General features: G+C 32.3%; 3 protein-coding genes across 3 annotated transcripts; all 3 read right to left on the bottom strand.

The window, feature by feature from the left end:
• Positions 1-6,063: 6,063 nt before the first annotated feature.
• Positions 6,064-9,908, bottom strand: LOC102580394 (MFP1 attachment factor 1). Its single transcript, XM_006367355.2, has 2 exons — positions 9,339-9,908; positions 6,064-6,357 (listed from the first exon to the last, which is right to left on the bottom strand). Exon 1 carries the CDS (start codon positions 9,799-9,801, stop codon positions 9,343-9,345), a length of 459 nt encoding a protein of 152 aa, XP_006367417.1. The 5' UTR covers positions 9,802-9,908; the 3' UTR covers positions 6,064-6,357; positions 9,339-9,342.
• A 1,677-nt stretch (positions 9,909-11,585) lies between these two features.
• Positions 11,586-13,876, bottom strand: LOC102580069 (isoflavone 2'-hydroxylase-like). The gene is made up of 3 exons (XM_006367354.2): positions 13,552-13,876; positions 12,747-13,339; positions 11,586-12,308 (listed from the first exon to the last, which is right to left on the bottom strand). The coding sequence occupies exons 1-3, from the start codon at positions 13,862-13,864 to the stop codon at positions 11,682-11,684; spliced, it is 1,533 nt and encodes a 510-aa protein (XP_006367416.1). The 5' UTR covers positions 13,865-13,876; the 3' UTR covers positions 11,586-11,681.
• Positions 13,877-15,924: 2,048 nt separating this feature from the next.
• LOC102582392 (cytochrome P450 81E8-like) lies at positions 15,925-18,004 on the bottom strand. The gene is made up of 2 exons (XM_006367361.2): positions 17,157-18,004; positions 15,925-16,566 (listed from the first exon to the last, which is right to left on the bottom strand). The coding sequence occupies exons 1-2, from the start codon at positions 17,997-17,999 to the stop codon at positions 15,955-15,957; spliced, it is 1,455 nt and encodes a 484-aa protein (XP_006367423.1). The 5' UTR covers positions 18,000-18,004; the 3' UTR covers positions 15,925-15,954.
• Positions 18,005-18,584: the final 580 nt, after the last annotated feature.

Raw genomic sequence — 18,584 nt, 5'->3', positions numbered from 1 at the left:
TTTCTTTCTTTACACTCTTTGGGTGTGTTTAGTATAGCGGGAAATATTTTTTAGATTTTATTTTAATTTTTTCATGTCTCCCCCCCCTCCAATTTTGATTTCTAGGTATACTACGAAGAATGATAATGGATTGGTAGGGGATAAATGCCCCCAACTCGTGAAAAATCGCTAAATTACTTGCTGCTATAAAAGCACTCATAGTAATTAAAGTAATTTTTACCGTTAATATATATAAGTTAAACCCTTTTATCTAATTAATGGGCTTCAAATACAAAGATTAAACTCCGCTTTTTTGATACAAGAAATAAAAGAATAATTAATTTCGTGATTAATTTTAGAATGAATTTATTTCATATTATTTGATTGGAATAAAATCGTAGGATAACTTATTCCAAAATAAGATATTCAATTTTCTTTATATCATATTAATCCCAAAATTATTTTGTCTCATTAAAATAATGAAATTATTATTATATACCAAAAAGTTTTTATAAAATTATAATCTCATAAGATATTCTTGTTTATCTCATCCCACTACTCTCGCTAGTCGCGTACCAAGTACCAACCAATCTCTTAGTATCAACTATCAAGGATTCATTTAAACTTATAATTAGGTACAAGAATTTTGGAACTATAACAATCAAGCACCGTCTTGCCATAAAAAAAAAGGAGGTTTCCACGAAAAAGAACACATAATATATAGTCCTAACCCTTTTTAATTTCACAGGTTTCCTTGTCATGCCACCTGCCATCAAAATTGCCTGTCTTTGGCTTTTTCCATACAATTTTTTTTTTTTTATACCGTCATGCAAAAAACATAACAAATTAAAGACCGCGTAGAAAATGCAAAGCTCGTACACACGGAATTTGAATATTAATATTCTCATGTGTGAAATGAAAAAAATCTGTATCCTAACGTATGAGATAACATCATTATATATCAGTGTAGAGAAATATTCCAACTACTCATAAAACATTCTCAACAATTTGTTTATTTTTATAAAAAGGGGCTCTAATAGTAATATTAGCCGAAAGATTTATTGTACAAACTTTAAGAAAAGTATTGCAATTCTCTCCATCCTCATAAGTCAAAGTAGTTAATAAGTGTCACAATTCTATATTAAAAAAAAAAAGGTTCCTCACCGTCCCTCTCATAGTACTTTTTTCATTATAAATACTGCCAGCAGTTGCAATATCTAACTACTCCATCAATCGTCATTTTTCTTTACACAAATAATTAACACAACATTCCCAAAGTTCATACATACAATATCATGGCAGGAGTTAGAAAAACTTCATATTTCACATTGGCTTTGTTTGTTTTTCTCTTAATGATCAGTACACAACTAATTAGTTGTGTCAATTGTCGATCCCTTCGGGAGCAATCGCCCAAAAACAACGTCGCGGCGGCGGCTTCACAAGATGATAAAGGAAGACAACTAGGAGGAGCGGAGATTGTGAAGAGAAGTAGACAAAGTTCAGTAAAGAACATGGCTTTTATTATGGTTTCTGGACCAAGCAGGAAAGGTCCTGGTCATTAATTAGTTATTAGTCTCAAATTTTCTTTCACACATATATTTTTGCACGAAGGTGTTTATTAAGAATTCTTCACAACTATATTGTTGTGATGTACTTAGGAGACATTCTTTTAGGAAGGACATAACTATAGAAGCATAATTGAGTTGAAGATGTATATTGCTAAAGATATGTATACGAAATGAAATACTTTAATTTGTATTGAGATTTAGTTATTTTTAAAGCTATTTAAAAATTATTTTGGACCTATGGTGATTGAATGGTGGCTGTATGTATTATTTCTCATTTAAGAAAATAATTGATGAGAAAGAAAATGTACATTTAGTATTGGTTTTTTTATTAATTTCCCATGGAAACCATGATGGCTTACTAAATTAAGACACAAGGAAAATTACAATACTATCATTGTGTCTGTGTTATAATGCATTTTAAATAATTCTTCATCTGTTGTTTTGATTGGACTTATTTGTCCTTTCATTTAGATTGATTATATTTCAATCAATAAATTATGATTCTCTAAATTCACTCTTTTTTTCTATTGATAAAATAAAATATCATGAACTTTTGTCTGCAAATCAAAAATTCAAAATTTATGAAAATTTGGGACCACACTTAACTATTGACTTTAAATGCGTTATAATAATTCTTGGTGACGAGCTGCAAGAATTTTTTTTCAGTGTGTTGTCCGGCCGACAACTTCTTAACTCAACTTTTACTTGTGTTTTAAACTTTAGTTCAAATATAGTCTCTCATTAATTTCAGGTTTCAACACATGTACAGTGCCTAGACAGATTTATGATTTAAGTTTTACGGGTTCAAATTTTAAAATTTTAGTATTGTTAGTATAATTTTGTACTAAATTATTGAGTTCAGATAAGCGCGATATTAACAAGTGTGCACCAGCCTTTGTCTAGCTATTGTTCAACCTGTGATTGATAACCATGTAAGTTAAGGTATAGAGGTAGAACTGGCATTCTGATTATGACTTAATAGTATATATAATCATCAAGAATTCAATTTTTCATAATATAAAACTCATGAAATCAAAATTCCAGTTTCCTCTGCATATAATAAAACAATATATTCAGCATGACGCACACATTCTTCCACATTAATAAAGATCTAGGGTTGAATTGAGTATAACTTTTATAAATTGTCTTGGCATGCATATAATAGCTCATTCAAATATGCTTAGAATTGATATAGTAACACATTAAAGATACTTCAATTATTTTTTTTCAATTTCACCTTAAAATTCTTTTATTTTTTATAAAAAAATAAAAAATTCAACCAAATTATATGCGAACGCCTTTGAGAAGTTGACTTAGTTGTAATCTCTAAGGGCGACATGTGGTGGAACTTGAAATTAAAGGCATCCCCTCGTGTGTAGCAAGCTATACATTTATGACCACGCACGTTGTTGAATCCAAAATATTCTGCGACTTACGGCGATGTAAGTCAAAAAGTTAGATTTTACGTAGCTGGAACTGATAACTTTTCCACCTGCTAAAGCTGACTCATCGCATGTTCATAAAGGGAACAAACCAATTTCTAGTAAATCTCATTTTACATGATGAGGTAATTTAATTCGATACTGAATTTAAAAAAGACAGAAAGACTTTTAAAACATGTGATTTAAAATAAATGATAGAAATTTGTGTGAATATAAATCATTTCAGTAAAATGGATATTTTAAAGTTAAATTGTTACTCCCTCCGTCAACAATTGTTTGTCAGGGTAAGGTCATGCACACCCCTCAAGGAAAATTTAATAGAAGGTGTAATTTGACTAATATAACCCTACTATACCAAGAATACCAAAAGTCTACATAACTTTTCAATTGAACTACACTATCATTAAGGGCAGAATTGGAAAAAAGATGATTAATTGTTTCTTGATTGTTTAAATTGACAATTAATCTTGGATATCTATTTTTAGTATACCTGCCAAATAATTGTGGACGGAGGGAGTACTTAATATAGAAATGTGTCATTCTTTTTTGGGACATAGGGAGTATATGTTTTATAGCATATAACATGCTATAGAATTAGGAACAAAGTAAAATTGTAGCTTCATGGTCTTTATATAGGGTTGATTTATCGGATAGTCATTTAACTAAAAGTTATTATCTCAAAATTACTTCCTTTCTCGGAGAAATTGAAATCAAGAAAAAAAGATGTTTTTCTGAGACAATAATTATTAGTTGAGTAGTCACGTAAGAAACCGATTAACTCTCTTCATGTACGAATCCAAAAAGTCCATCTAACGTTTGTACTTCATATGCTTTTACATGGGAATATTTCTGGACCAACAAGATGTACTGTGTATTATTTACTATTGAAAACTTTAATTATTTTTTTCTCTTTTGCGTGGTTATTGTTATGAATGTGTATCATATTTCTCTTCTCTGTCCTATACACAGATCCAATTTGACTAAGAATATAATTAAGCTTACTTTTGGGCTAATATAGTTCAACTTTTCTATAATTAACATTATTTGTTTTGATATTTTTAGATGTCGTAGCGAAATGTTATAGTAGAAAACATGTGATATGACATAATATGAAAAAGAGGTTTCATATTTTATATGATTGTTATAATGAAATGTTGTTATAGAGTATGACTTTGCAAAGAAGCGTGAGTAGTCCCATTAAAATTTGACTTTACATCTTCAGTGGATTTTTGAGTAATAGGTCCTTGGTTACAGCTGTTTTGCTCTGCAGCATTTGGCCAAATTGCAGCCGTGAAATTAGATTTTCAAAAAATTTAAGTGTCATGGATTGTACGTTTTACTAGCTACTACAACTTATCCTGTCTGCATAATTAACTAATTGAAAACCCCATATTACCTTAATTAATCCTAATTAATAATACATGAAGTTTGTTTTACATCTTGGATACATTCGTAAGCTTGTTACTACTCCATAATCATAAGCTCCAAGAGTTAATTCCATTTGCCTAATAATAAAGCTGCTCTTGTGAAGCAGTAAATGTCAAATGAAAGTAGATCGATTTTTTTTTTCCAATCCTAAAGAGGTGCATATTTGCAGTATTGCAGAATCCCAAATATTCTGGGACTAATGGCCGTGCCAGTCAAAAAGTTAGATTTTACGTGGTTGTGCTGATAGCTTTTCCACCTGCTAAAGCTGACTTACACGTTCTTAAATGAAACAAATATGTATAGCATATAAAATGCTGCTATAATTTCATGCAATGGACTTATCCTACGGTTCCAAAAAGTCAAGCTAATGTTTCCTACAACATGCTTTTACTAGGGAACATTTTATGGTTTAACAGTCTACTAAAGGTCGTTTGGTAGGGAGTATCAGAAGAAATAGTCCTAGTATTATGTGTGGTATTATGTAGTACTATGTTTGGTAGGAATTTTGGGTCTATGTATAATTAATCCATGGATTAGTTATACACCTTCCATGGTATTATAGGGTGTATAACTAATACCTTTCATTTGGTGGTATTAGTAATACATGGATCTAATACCATGGGATTACTATATGTAAAGATAAAAATACCCCCTCAAATACTTTCATTTTGTTTAATTTCTTGGTTTTATGTTTTATATTTGTACTAATAAATTTATTTAAAATCGAATTAACTTTAAAAAACTTTATTAATTTAAATAGAGTTATTTGTAGCTAAATATGAGTTATTTAATCTAATTATTATTAATATAAATATTATAATCGGACTAATATGCTAATGTTGATGTATGAATTTAAGAGCTATTTTTTGCTATTTAAAAAATCTTGAGTATAAAAATAGTTTAATTTATTTTGCTATTTTTTTAATGATAAAGAGCGATTTTGTATGGTAAAAGTCCTAACTTGAATGATTTTATTGATGTAAAACAATGTTCAATACCTTTTTTCTATAAATTCTTATAGTTGTGAACTTTAATTTATTATGATGACAATTATTTACCCTCAAATAATTTAAGTGAGAAAATAGTGAACATGGTGATAAATTTTTCCTTCTTCTAGCTAGTTAAAAGGCTATAAAAAAATAATAGTGTTCGTCAATTATCTACCTTGACCCAATTACATGAAATAAAAAATCTCATAATAACTCAAAGGTATAATTGGAAAGAAGTTTTTTTATAGAGTTTTAAACCCCACACAAAATTAGGTAGGAAGCAACGAGTACAAACACTCCATAAAAATAATCTCTGCATTACTAATCCAAGCATTACCAATCCCTGCACTATTGATATTTGTACCAAACGGCCCCTAAGTTGCTTATTCTTATGAATTTACCTTGCTTCTAAAACTTGGGCTTACTTATTGGAAAACTTAGGCATTGGTCAAAAGTCTATAGAAAACAACCTATCTATTCACAAAGGAAGGGGCAATGTCCACACACATCCTGCGCACTCCAAACCTCACTTCTAGCAAAAATTTGAGTCACTAGTTGTCATTGGATTTTTGAGTGATGGGTCCTGGGTTGCGGCATTTTGCTTCGAAAATACTTTGCCAATGCAGCAGTGAAACTAGATTTACAAAGATGATAGCATACAAGGCAACAACTTAATTGAACTTTTCAACATTCCGCATAGAGAAATTATTGTACTCCTTATATGCCATACATAAAGTCGGTGCTTCTTTTTTTCCCCATCCTGGACAGGTTTATAAGTTTGAAAACTATTCCATATTCATAAACTCTTAAAAAGAATTAATTCCGTTCCTCTAAGAGTCAATAATAAGATACATTGACTATTAGAAGCTACACCCACATTGCATCCTGAGAGCCAAACTCGAAAGTCAGAAGATCTGATGATGAGGTTGGAATTTTCTGAAGCAGCTAAGCCTGAAAAAAAAAACGTACATGATTAAAAGGATAGCAAAAGGCAGCTTGTGAAACAGTTTTCTTTCAACATGTAATTCCAAAAAGATGTGATTTGTCTTGAAAATCCGGAGTGCATGCCTTCCATTTTAACGACAAATCTTCATCCTTTGTATCTTGAGTGAAGTTCAAACTTCAATATATGAAAAAATATAGTCATCATTAGAGCAAAGACAACATACCCTTCTCCAGTGCTATAATAAAGAGAGAACATAAAAAAAGCTATTAATAACTCAGACACCCTTCTCCAGTGCTTAACCAAGGAAGGAGACTCTTCTTTGCTAGACCAAATACTTCTCCTTTATCCCTTGTCATGCTTTTTAGCTCAACCACTCTCTGTTCTTAAGGTTCCCCTCTCTCAAAAAAAAATAACGTCTATAAGCATAACAAGTTATTCAGCACAAGTCATACATGTCAAGCCTAATACTGGGCAACTACCACCTACCAAATGTTGCTTTCAGCATGTCCAAATTCGTTTATCACCTTAACACTAGATAAGATGAGCTACAGTGTTGCAGAAAGTGGGATTAATATCCACATTTGCAATATTAGCAACTACTGACTGTGTCAAAATTTGGAGCTCGCCCAATAGATCAACACTGATCAGAAAACCTACTTCTCTTAATCCCAAAGCTCATCACATTCTCCCTAAAGTTCTTTCTTTTCTCCGGAGTCCCTAAAGTTCATCTAGTTTGAGCATACATGGTATTTAATAAACATTTCAAACAGCAATAAGTACCTATCATGTGATATTAGTTGGTTGGTTCCCGAGCTCATCAGATTCTCCCTAATGAGCATTACATTTAAGAATAGACCACATTGTATTAACATTTATCACAAAATTTATCCTACCAGTAAATGGAAGCAAACTAGGAAATATCTTCCTCGATCTATCATAAATGTGTGATATGTGAGAGCAGTACATATAAACACTAAAGATCTTGGCAAAAATACAAACAAACGAACAAGCACGCCAGTGACTACTCACTTCCTGATATTTAAATAAAGTTAGGACTTACGGAAAACAATCACTGTCTTTCATTCTTGTAGGCTCCTCTTAACAAGTTCCATGTATATGGAGCTCAACCTTTCTATTGCACTAACTAGTCTAACATATCAAGCTTCATTATGTTAAAACTTGAAACCAATACAATGTGTTACTCTAATCCTAGATAAAAAGATGAATAAAGCTTCGATGAGAAGGATTCGAGTAACCCTAATGTACTCACAAGTACCCCCTGTGACAATCTGGAGTTTGATGTAACCAAATCAAGTTTTCTGGGACCCAAAGTTTATCCCATTCTCCAGAAAATGCATGGAGTTTATAAATAAGTATAGATTGCACTCGACGTGAATTTAGAATAGAAAAACTCTTCACCTCAACATCTACCAAAATATATGGAAGCAAACAAAACACACCAGCCTTGTAAAAGGAAGTATGCATGTCTAAGTTCGACACTATAGCTATAAAGATCAAAATAAACTAATTCATGTTTATTGATTGAAAACTTGACTTTAAGTGAACACTAAATAAGTGTACAATGGTAAACTAACCTAGTTTCTTAAGAGATGCGAAATCTAAAATGGTGACAACTAAATAAGAAGAGAGGGAGTAGTACATTTCAAATGACTTATTACTCCCTCCGTCCCTTTTTAGTTGTCCACTTTAGAAATGGCACACAGATTAAGGCAACAATGATTAGCACAGTGAAGTTACAATTTTACCCTTATGACAACTTTTCACTTCAAAATTACAACCACTTATTTGAATTCAAGTGAAATAAATTGGAGGGAAACAACATACACTTTTACAATTTTCAAGAAGTGTAAATAAGGGTATAATAGGAAAAAAATTGTTGTCCTTTCTTGATTTGTCAAAATGGACAACTAAATAGGGACAACCAAAAAAGGAAATATGAACAAGTAAATAGGGACGGAGGGAGTAAATAGAAAGCTATTGATAACTCACTTTCTAGAATTGAAACAACATAACTCTCCCAACATCTCATGATTTCTTTAACAGACTCCATCCTCCCTACTCATCTATTTACTTAAATGACTACTTAGGAGTTTCTCTTGTTCATAGATCTTGAAACCATATTATCATCAATTACTCAAAATCATTTCCTTAGGCAACAACAAAAGCTCCACTCTATCCCTACATTGTTATCTGACAAAGTAACCTGAGTGAATGGAAGTTCGCTCTTGAAAAACTCCAGCTCTTTCTTTTAGTTGACAACCATTTACATATGATCCCTGTCATTTCTCATAGACTTGAACATCTATTTATCAGTGGTAACTGGTAAGCAACCAGTATACATCTATTCTTGCACAAACTTAACATAAAACTGAGAGTTCATACAGCCTACCTACCAAGAATTACTAAAACTGCGAGGGTCGTTTGGTTGGGAACAACTTATTCCGGGATAAGTTATTCCAACATGTATATGAGATAACCTATCCCATCGCTAAGGTATAAATGATGTGATAAATAATCCTAGAATTGCCTAATACCTCCAACCAAACGCAGGATAACATAGTTCGGCATTTTATCCCTGGGATTGTTATAGCTTATACCTCACACCAAACAACTCCTGAAGGTTAAAGCACAATGGACCGAAGAAGAAAATTAATAAATGAAACAGATATAAATGAGGTACACAATAACAAGCATCCACCAGTTCCAGCCAAGTATGCAGATCAACAGGCATTAAAAGGAAATATAAACAAAGTAATGCCAAAATCACAACTTTTTCCATCAACCACATTTAGATAGCATTAATTTCATGGTATTTAACATAACATTTAAACACCTTAACAATCCATAAACTGCATAAAGCTGCTACCTGAGTTAATACAGCTTGCAAGTAATTGAATTAACCAAACCCTAGATGATTTCTCACTGCAGAAGCAAATATTTAACAAAACAAAAGTAAGCAAATGACCTCTTCAAGGCTCAGTTTCAACGGATGAGACCTCCCCAGTGAGACCAGAAGCAGAGGAGGGCTCCGAAGCATCAGCCGGCAACTCCGACGGCTTACTCTCACCCTCCGAAGCAGCAGCAGGAGCAGATCTGGACTTAACAGTGTCAAGCATGCGCTTGCTAATCTCCTTTGAGTAAACCTGAAGTATCTCAATGCCGTCATCGGCATCGGTAGCAGTGGATCCAGCAGCAGCAAATGCCTCCTCCTCAATCAGCCTTGCAGTTTCAGAAGCCTCGTCTTGAGGGAGAGTTCCATAACGCTTTGAGAGTATGGAAGGTGTTGACAGAGACTCGATGAGGCGGTTGATGACGGCGTCACGAGTGCGCTGAGTTGGTGGCCAAATGCTGAAGGAAGTGGTCATCGGTTTGTTCTGAGTCTCCTGAGATACGGTCTCTTGGGACTGAGCTGAATCGATTTCCGCCATTGATGGTGGTGGTGCTGCGGTGGTGTAGCGGTTGGGGTTTTGGGTTCTGTAGGGTTACGCTGAAATTGAAAATTGGGGAAATGGAAAAAAAAAGGGAGAGAAATAAATAAGGGGAACATTAAAGACAAAATTAAATGAGTTACTGTTTTGCGAAAAAAGAGGTTGGCCCCACTTGCTGTGATTTTTGGGAAATTTTTTGGCGCATTTGGGGAGTATTTCAAGTTTTGATTTTAAATTAATTTTTTTAATGAAATTTGTTCAAAAATTTTAGGTTCAATTTTAAATCAGGATTTCAATATAAAATTTGAACCAAAATATTGTGTTTTAAAATAAAGAGATTTAAATTTTATAAAAAAGACTTAGATGTGAAGAAATTGTTTTTATTGAGATGATTTTATTAAAGAATAGTTAATTAACATTATTATTGATTTATGGGAAAAGAGTTTGATATATCGTCAACTTTGTCATTTAGAGTTGATATGCCCCTCGTTATGAAAGTGGTTCATATATACCCTAGTTGTTACACAAACGGCTTACATGTATCCCTACTATTACAAAATGAGCTCATATATACCTTTCATTTAACGGAAGTGAAAAAAAAATTAAATTTATATTTTTGACTTTAAATTTTTTAAAAATTTCATGCAGGGTATATATGATCCTTTTTGCAAAGTTCAAGATATATTTTAATTTTTTTTATACATAAATTGTTTTTTGACGTCTTTGATTATCATTGTTTGAGTTTCTTATTCTTATTTTATTTTTCCTTTCATTCCTTTGTGTAAAGAAAAAAATTTAAAACTATTTTTTCGACTGCATTGTTATTTAGTTTTTGTATTTAAAAAAAATTGGGTCATCTATAATAAATTTTACAAGAAAATTACTGAAACATAAATAAATTTGACCATCAAAATAATAAATTTAAATTAGTCGTTGAAACAAAAAAAGGTCAAATAAAAAAATATGTGAGGAGGATTAAATATATCCATATGTGATTTTATTTTTTTTAAAATTATTAAAAAATAAAATTGAAATTAATTTTCTACTTCCATTAGAAGAAAATGTTATATGTTAGTCATTTGTATAACACTAGAGGCATATATGAGTCACTTTCATAACAAGGAATATATCAGTTCTAAATGACAAAATTGAGGGTATATCAAACCATTTTCCCTTGATTTATTAGATAACTTTTTGTAAAATTATGTGTTTGAAAATTTGTAATAACATGTAATTATAAAAAAAAAAAATTGTTAATTATGCGTGTTCGGTATTACAATGCCTATATTGCTCATTAATTTGGTAAAATTGATTAGAGTTGGAGATGTTTGATAATTTGTGAAAATTATGAAATTTCATATTTATAAAGAAAAAGATGTATAATTTACGAAATTTAACTTGCAAGATTACATAAAATTTCAACTTCATATTGTGAGTTGTAATTATATCCAAACGGATCCTTACTACTGTTGTTTGAATACTAGTCACAATTCAAAGACTAGATTTAACCCATTTTATAAGTGGAGATAATATTTGGAGAAAACTCAAACTTATAAAACTTCAGTAGGATATCCTGGACTTTGAAGTTACTCCGATTTCAATCTACGTGAAGTTGTTTGACTTGGTACAAAACTATTAAAAGAAATTAAACCAGTTTACACAATTGTTAAATGAGGCTATAGTTAAAGCTGAAACTATTACCTGTATAATCATTTGTATTATAAAGCTTAGTTTCGAAAATCAAGTTGCAACATCAGCAGATCTAATAGTGTTTTACTGTGATAGATGAAGAAGATGTTATTCACTTCTAACCATTAGCTACACATAATGATTAAACTTCACTTGTAAAGGTATTATATTTCATCTTATACATCATTATTTCAAAGCTGGGAGAGAAGCTGCACAAAGTTGGAACGCGGAGTGCAAATAGCCTCCAAGGACTTAATTTTCTGAATGTTGATTCTTGAATTGTAGCTTAACTCCAAATTTTCCTCTCCCGCACTTTGCCAATCAAAGCATTGAATAAGTGCACCAAGCGCCAATGAAATAGCACGCGTGCCCATAGTAGCTCCAGGACATGATCTTCTCCCCATTCCAAATGGTATAAGTTTATAGTTGAATCCTTCTTTTTCCCCTTCCATTGCCTCAAACCTCTCTGGTTTGAACTCGTTAGGCTCCTTCCATACTTGGGGATCCCTTTGAATGGCCCAAATGTTAACCAGTAGGATCGTATGTTTTGGTACATTGTAGCCACCAACAGTACAATCCTCTGATGAGTAGTGAGGCAATAGAAGTGGTACTGGAGGGTATAATCTTAGCGTCTCATTGATAACACTATGCAAATAAGGAAGTTTAGTGAGATCAGATTCGTTTAGCAAATGCTCGTTCCCTACTTGGCTATCAATCTCAGCCCTCAGCTTATGCAATGCCTCAGGATGAGCTAAAAGAAGACGCATCGCCCATTGGAGGGATGTTGACGAGGTATCTGTTCCAGCAATAAATATGACCTGTAGCACAATTCAATCAGCTAGCTTTCTACCTTTACAAGCTATAAAGAACATGTAAATAGAGATGAAATAGTTAATCGTCAAAAATACACCTAAACTATCACTTTTTTCGTGAGTTTCACACCCCAAACTATCAGTTATTCCCTTTTCCTACTTGAACTATCATCACCTATATATTAAAACACACCTCGAAGCTGACTAGGCCAACTATAAGTTGTTCCCTTTTTCTACTTGAACTATCACTATCTACTCAACTAGATGTGTTTTAATACATAGATGGTGATAATTCAGATAGGAAAATGAAACAATTAGTGATAATTCATATAGGAAAAGGAATCATTTGATAGTTGAGATGTGAAATTCAGACGTGTTTTTGACCATTATATCTATGATGAAATGTGTTTTAGAAACATAAGGGAAGTGTATCAGGATACCAACCAGCATAATACTTTTGATTACATCTTCTGTGTAGAATTCAGGCTCAGATTCTTGAAGAGACAACAGAGTTCCAATCAATGTGTTCTGTTTCTCCCTGTTTACAACACTAACTTTCTCCAGTCTAAATTCCTCTAGCAAATTGTTCAAGAATTCATTTCTCTGATTATGCACTAATCTCATTTTCTTTTCCAACCCCTTATAACCAATCCACCTCAAAAGTGGCAAGAAGTCACACATATTCAACACTGGTAAATCTACAATGAAAATCCCCTTTAGTCTTTCGATCATCGCTATCCCCTTTCCCATACCAGCGTCTTCCTCACTCACTAAATGTCTCCCCGCGACAATTTTGTTCATAAGGTTGAAACTAAAAGTACAAATCCAGTTTGTCAAATCCACATTTCTGCTTCTACCATTACAAAATTTGAATAATGAACGCGTAAAGTTAACGACTTCTTGATCCCGGACATTGGACGTTTTTTGTAGGCTGTTTGATGATAAAAGCTCCATAACTGTCAACCTTCGAAGAATTTTCCATAATTGTCCATAAGGCGCCCAAATATAGGCCGTATAGTTGAATGTCAACCAGTCTCCTGCGATCAGAGGGAGATTCAGAATTTAAACTTAACATAAATATAAGTTCAAAACATAATATTACACATATATCTATGGTATAAGTAAAAAAAGAATGTCCTTCCTACTAGAGGCATTACAAAAAACCACAACTTTGGTCTAGACCATGTAATTATGTATATATTTAGAATTCATAAACTCAAAATTCTAACTGTGTCTTTGTGCTTTATACCTGCCATGGTACGTGGTCGATTTGCAAAAATGATATCATTTTTGGTGAAGCATTCTTCGACTGCAGATGGCGACGAGACAATAAGTACAGGTATAGAGCCATACCTAAGATACAAAACAGGACCATATTTTGCTGATAATGAGGTTAGTGTCGACAATGGTTTGTTTTTCAAAAGGTAAAGATGGCCTATAATTGGAAATGCAAGTGGACTAGGTGGTAGATTATTTCTTCTAGAATTGAAGAAATATTTGTAAAAAAATGGAAAAATTAGAACAAGAAAGATTGTAAGATAGTAGTTATATTGGTTCTCCATTGTTGAATCAACAAATTGAAGATTGTTTTGGAGATGAGAATTAATGAGAATACTAATATATAGTGTAATTTAATCAACTATTGATTAATACAATGAAAGGGAAATGTTAACCACTATATTGTTTAGGTAGTTTGAAAGAAATCCAACGTGCTGAATTAATAGTCTAGTCCACTCAATTGTGATACATCAAAGACTAGACATTGGGTCAACAGTATTTTAATATAAATGAAGAGCAGTAGAAATTAGATGACAAGCTGGATTATCTTTAGATATATATATATATATATTCGGCTATCACAAAAATAACTTTTAGCGGCCGTAAAAATATACATTAATAAAGAGTACTATAGATTTTTTTGTTAATTTTCATTAAATTCAATATCGTTATAGTAGCGACTTTCACAAAGAATGTATCTGGCAGCTATTAAACTATTACCGTTAATTATAAACAGATGCGAAATATTATTTTTTGAGGTAGTGATTACGTACCACATGACTATCAAGTAATGGACAAGACGAATTTCAACTTGTCCATGTATTGCAAGATTCTCCATTATTTGAATTGATAGTTTTAATGAAAAATGAGAAACACGCAGTTGGTTTAGCAATAAATTGTAGGACATATCATGTTTTTTTTCTTTTCATTGATAAAAATAGGGGCGGTGCTAGGTGCACAAGAGGTTTATTGAATCCACTCTGTTAGAAAATTATATTGAATATATTAAGTTAAAATCATTAAAATTAATTGAATATTTCTCATTCACTAGTTTGATGTGGACCACTTGTATCAGTATTGGAATGCAACTAAATTTGAATTTGCGTATTACAAGACTTATTTATGCGAGCGGTCCTCCCAACAAGATTATTTTTCAATCTCAAGAGCTCTAAGCCGAGATCTCTGATTAAGAGTAGAGAAATCACAATCCTTCTATCACCATGTTGGTATAAAATTTGAACTCTATATAGTTGAGTGATATAAAGTAATACGTACTATAATTATCAAGCTATACAATTTTAGTAGTTGTTATGCGTCCTTCTAATAAAAATATCTTAAATGGAATCAAACAATAACGTGAACGTTTAATTATGCTAAAAGCAATGCCAAAGTGTAATTATTCAACAATTGAACTCTCACCAAACTAAAATGATGGATAATTATGAATGGAGGAAGACATATTTTCCCAAACTTCAAATTTTATATTTCAAGTTGAAATCGAAATAATTAATTAAATTTCACAGCTAAATACTTTCTTGAATTATTTCGCAAATATTTGAAGTTTTATTCATGAACAAAAGCCTAAAATTCCAATCGAGGCACTCCATAAATTCAACGTGACTTGAATAAATAATGGTTAGTTTTGAATCTTTATATCCATAAGTTTAACTTCAGGATATAATAACATATAAAGGGTAAATTCATAAATATCCACTTTTCGGCTCTTGTAAAATTGAAAAATAGACATGGTCGTGTGGTGAAAATTAAAGAGACATTGTCAAATTCCATAAGTGAAAATGAGTGAAATTTGAAAGTTCAGGACGGAAATATAACTTAAAGTCAAATATCTAGAGTTCCACTAGTGAAATTTGAAATTTCCGAATATAAAATATGTGTCAAGATAGTACCAATAAATGTCATTCACAAATATTTACTCTTCAGTCCTTATAATAGAAAAATAGACATTATCACGTAACTTAAAATTCTATAAGTGAACTTTACGTGTGGATTTGAAAGTATAAGGTGGAGATATCTTTTAATGTCAAATTAACAAATATCCTAATGTTTCACATGTGAAATTTGAAATTTCAGAACATAAACTATTTTTCAAAATAGTACCAAAAAGTATCATTCACAAATATCCACTTTCCAGCCCTTGTAATTAAAAAACAAACATTGTTCATGTAGCTTCAAATTTCATAAGTGAAACTCTGGGATATTTACATGTGGAATTTGAAAGTTCAGGACAAAGCTATCTTTCAAAGTCAAATATCCTAGAGTTTCACTTACATCAACAACAACAACATATCCAGTAAAATCCCACGACTTGAACGCGATCTCTACACACATAAAGTTGTACTATTCCATATTAAACTCAAAGTTGAGAAAGGAGTGTAACCATGGACTCTCTAGGCCTATACAATGCCTCCAAAGGCTCAAGTTTACTTAACATAAGCCCACAACTTTCATCTAAACCCACCAATTCATCCCCAATTCTTTCCCACTCAAAACACTGAATAAATAAGCCCAAAACCAAACCAATCAATCTCATAGCAAGTCCAGAACCAGGACAAGCCCTTCTCCCCATACCAAATGGTATAAATTTACATCCTTCAATTCCCCCTACAAATCTCTCTGGCTTAAACTCATTTGCCTCTTCCCAAATTTTCCTATCCCTTTGAATTTCCCAAATATTTACAAACAATATTGTACCTTTAGGAATATGGTAACCTTCAATAGTACAATCTTGTGTTGAAAAATGTGGGACTAAAAGTGGTCCAGCAGGAAATAACCTTAATGTTTCATTGATTATGCAACGCAAATATGGTAATTTAAGGATGTCTGGTTCCTCTAATGGACGTGTTTCTCCGATGAGGTTGTCGATTTCGAGTCTAGCCTTTTTCATTACCTCTGGATGATTTAGTAACAGTGACATTGCCCATTCCATTGTTACAGCTGATGTATGTGTTCCAGCAGTAAACATTACCTTTAAAAATCAACAAAAGTTGAAAACATCATTCAAAATGTTGAAAATAATTACTAAAGCAAAGATCAAAGGATTTAATGAATTTTACGCAAGTAGTGTAGTTTATCTTGTTATAACATGTCATTGGACCTTTACTCAAGTTTACTAGAAGTTGTAACATGTTGTTGACTTTTAAATCGTCTAATAATTTACAACGAGTTCATAGTGTTAGGCGATATATATGCAATTAGGTTATTTATAAGGAACTAATCTATCATAACATTTTAAAATATGGAAATAATATGAAAATGTTTACATGATAGTGTAATAACAATCAATATACAAAATGTTTGGTTGTGAATGTATAAAATCATGGTTTCATATCTCCTCTTTATGTAATTTTAATGCATTTTTACTCATAATAAATTTACGCTCTGTGCAGAAAGTAATGTGTTCATATGAACCCAGTATGCCCATGCCCACGTGATAATTTTAGTATATTATACATATTATAAATTTAAGACCATAATATTAAAAAATCTCGCTTACTTTCTTGAACTCGTTAAATTAAGACACAAAATGAAAAGGAGGGAGTATGAACACAAGCTTACCATTATGACACCCTTAATAATATCATCTGTGTAACATTCTGGCTGGTCTCCCTGCAAAGACAACAACGTATGAATTATTGTTTTCTTATCAGCTCTGCTCTTTCGACATTCATCGATTAAGCCCTGAAGAAATTTATCTCTTCTTATCTTCAACTCCACCAAATTCTTCTCCAATCCTTGAAATCCAACCCATTTAAGTACTGGAATATAATCACAAATATTCATAATCATAGTTGGGCCGAACAAGTCATCAGTCGATGGCTCGGCCCAACGTTTACCTGCAACCATTTTTGTTAACACATCGTACACTAATTTCTCAAATAGAATTTTCAGTTTCACTTTTTGAGTAATTCCTCCTTTGTAGTCTAAGGTTAATTTTTTAGCCATGAATTGAACTTCTTCCGTGCGGACGGAAGAGGAATTGTTGAGGGTAAAAGTGGAAAATATTTGGATATTAGAAATGCGGCGAAGATTACGCCAATGGTCACCATAAGGTGAGAATCCAATTGTTGTGTGGTTATAGCCAAGGTGTTTACTAGCTAGAGATTTTGGTCGATTCGCGAAAATAATGTCATTTTTCGTGAAGCATTGCTCCGCGATTGAGGCGGAGGAGACGATTATCACTTTAGATGTACCAAAATGTAGGTATATAATAGGGCCATATTTGCTAGAAAGTGATTTGAAGGTTTGGTGAATTGGAGATTTGAGGAGATGGAGGTGTCCAATAATTGGTAAAGATGGTGGACTTGGAGGAAGATTTTTCTTTCTTGCATTTTGCAATTTTAGAAAAATAAAGATGGAGAAAATCAAGAGTATAATTGAGAATGTGAAGCCAATCTCCATATTCATGAACCAATAACTTTCACCGTATGAAAGTAGTACTTTAACCACCGAGTTAAGTAGAGAGAACAAAAGCTTCGTGAAGACTACTTTAGGACGACGGATAAGGAGATTTAATGCACAAGGCAGGAAAGGCTTTATCCTATGATGTTGCATGAGCTGATGACAAATCTCAATATTAACTTTTGTGTTGTCATTTATTATAAGGTCAATTAAATTGAAGTAAGCACTGATGTCAAATGCATGTACACTCTTATATTATACGTCAAAAAAGTCTTGACTATGAACTTATTTTAATGAATCAGCTGATTTTTAGATCTTGTAAGATATTATTACTCCCTTAAGAATACAACACGTTAACCTCTTTTATCTTTTAAGTTTCAGGGTTTCTGCTATTACAAAATATGGCGCTGACATAGTAGATAGAGATTTTATTCGATTTGATTGTATGAGGCTCCATATTTCTAGGGTGTTTCACATGCAACAAATATGAAACCAAATCAAGGTACAGACTAATGTCAGCCGTATGGCAGAGCCAGCGGAACGATTGGGTAGCAGAGTGAGTCTTAGCACAGCCTTTCATCCTTA

This window comes from Solanum tuberosum, unplaced genomic scaffold (genome assembly GCF_000226075.1).
Source record: "Solanum tuberosum cultivar DM 1-3 516 R44 unplaced genomic scaffold, SolTub_3.0 scf00784, whole genome shotgun sequence".
Taxonomy (NCBI): Eukaryota; Viridiplantae; Streptophyta; class Magnoliopsida; order Solanales; family Solanaceae; genus Solanum; species Solanum tuberosum.
This window is presented reverse-complemented; position numbering and strand designations above follow the sequence as displayed.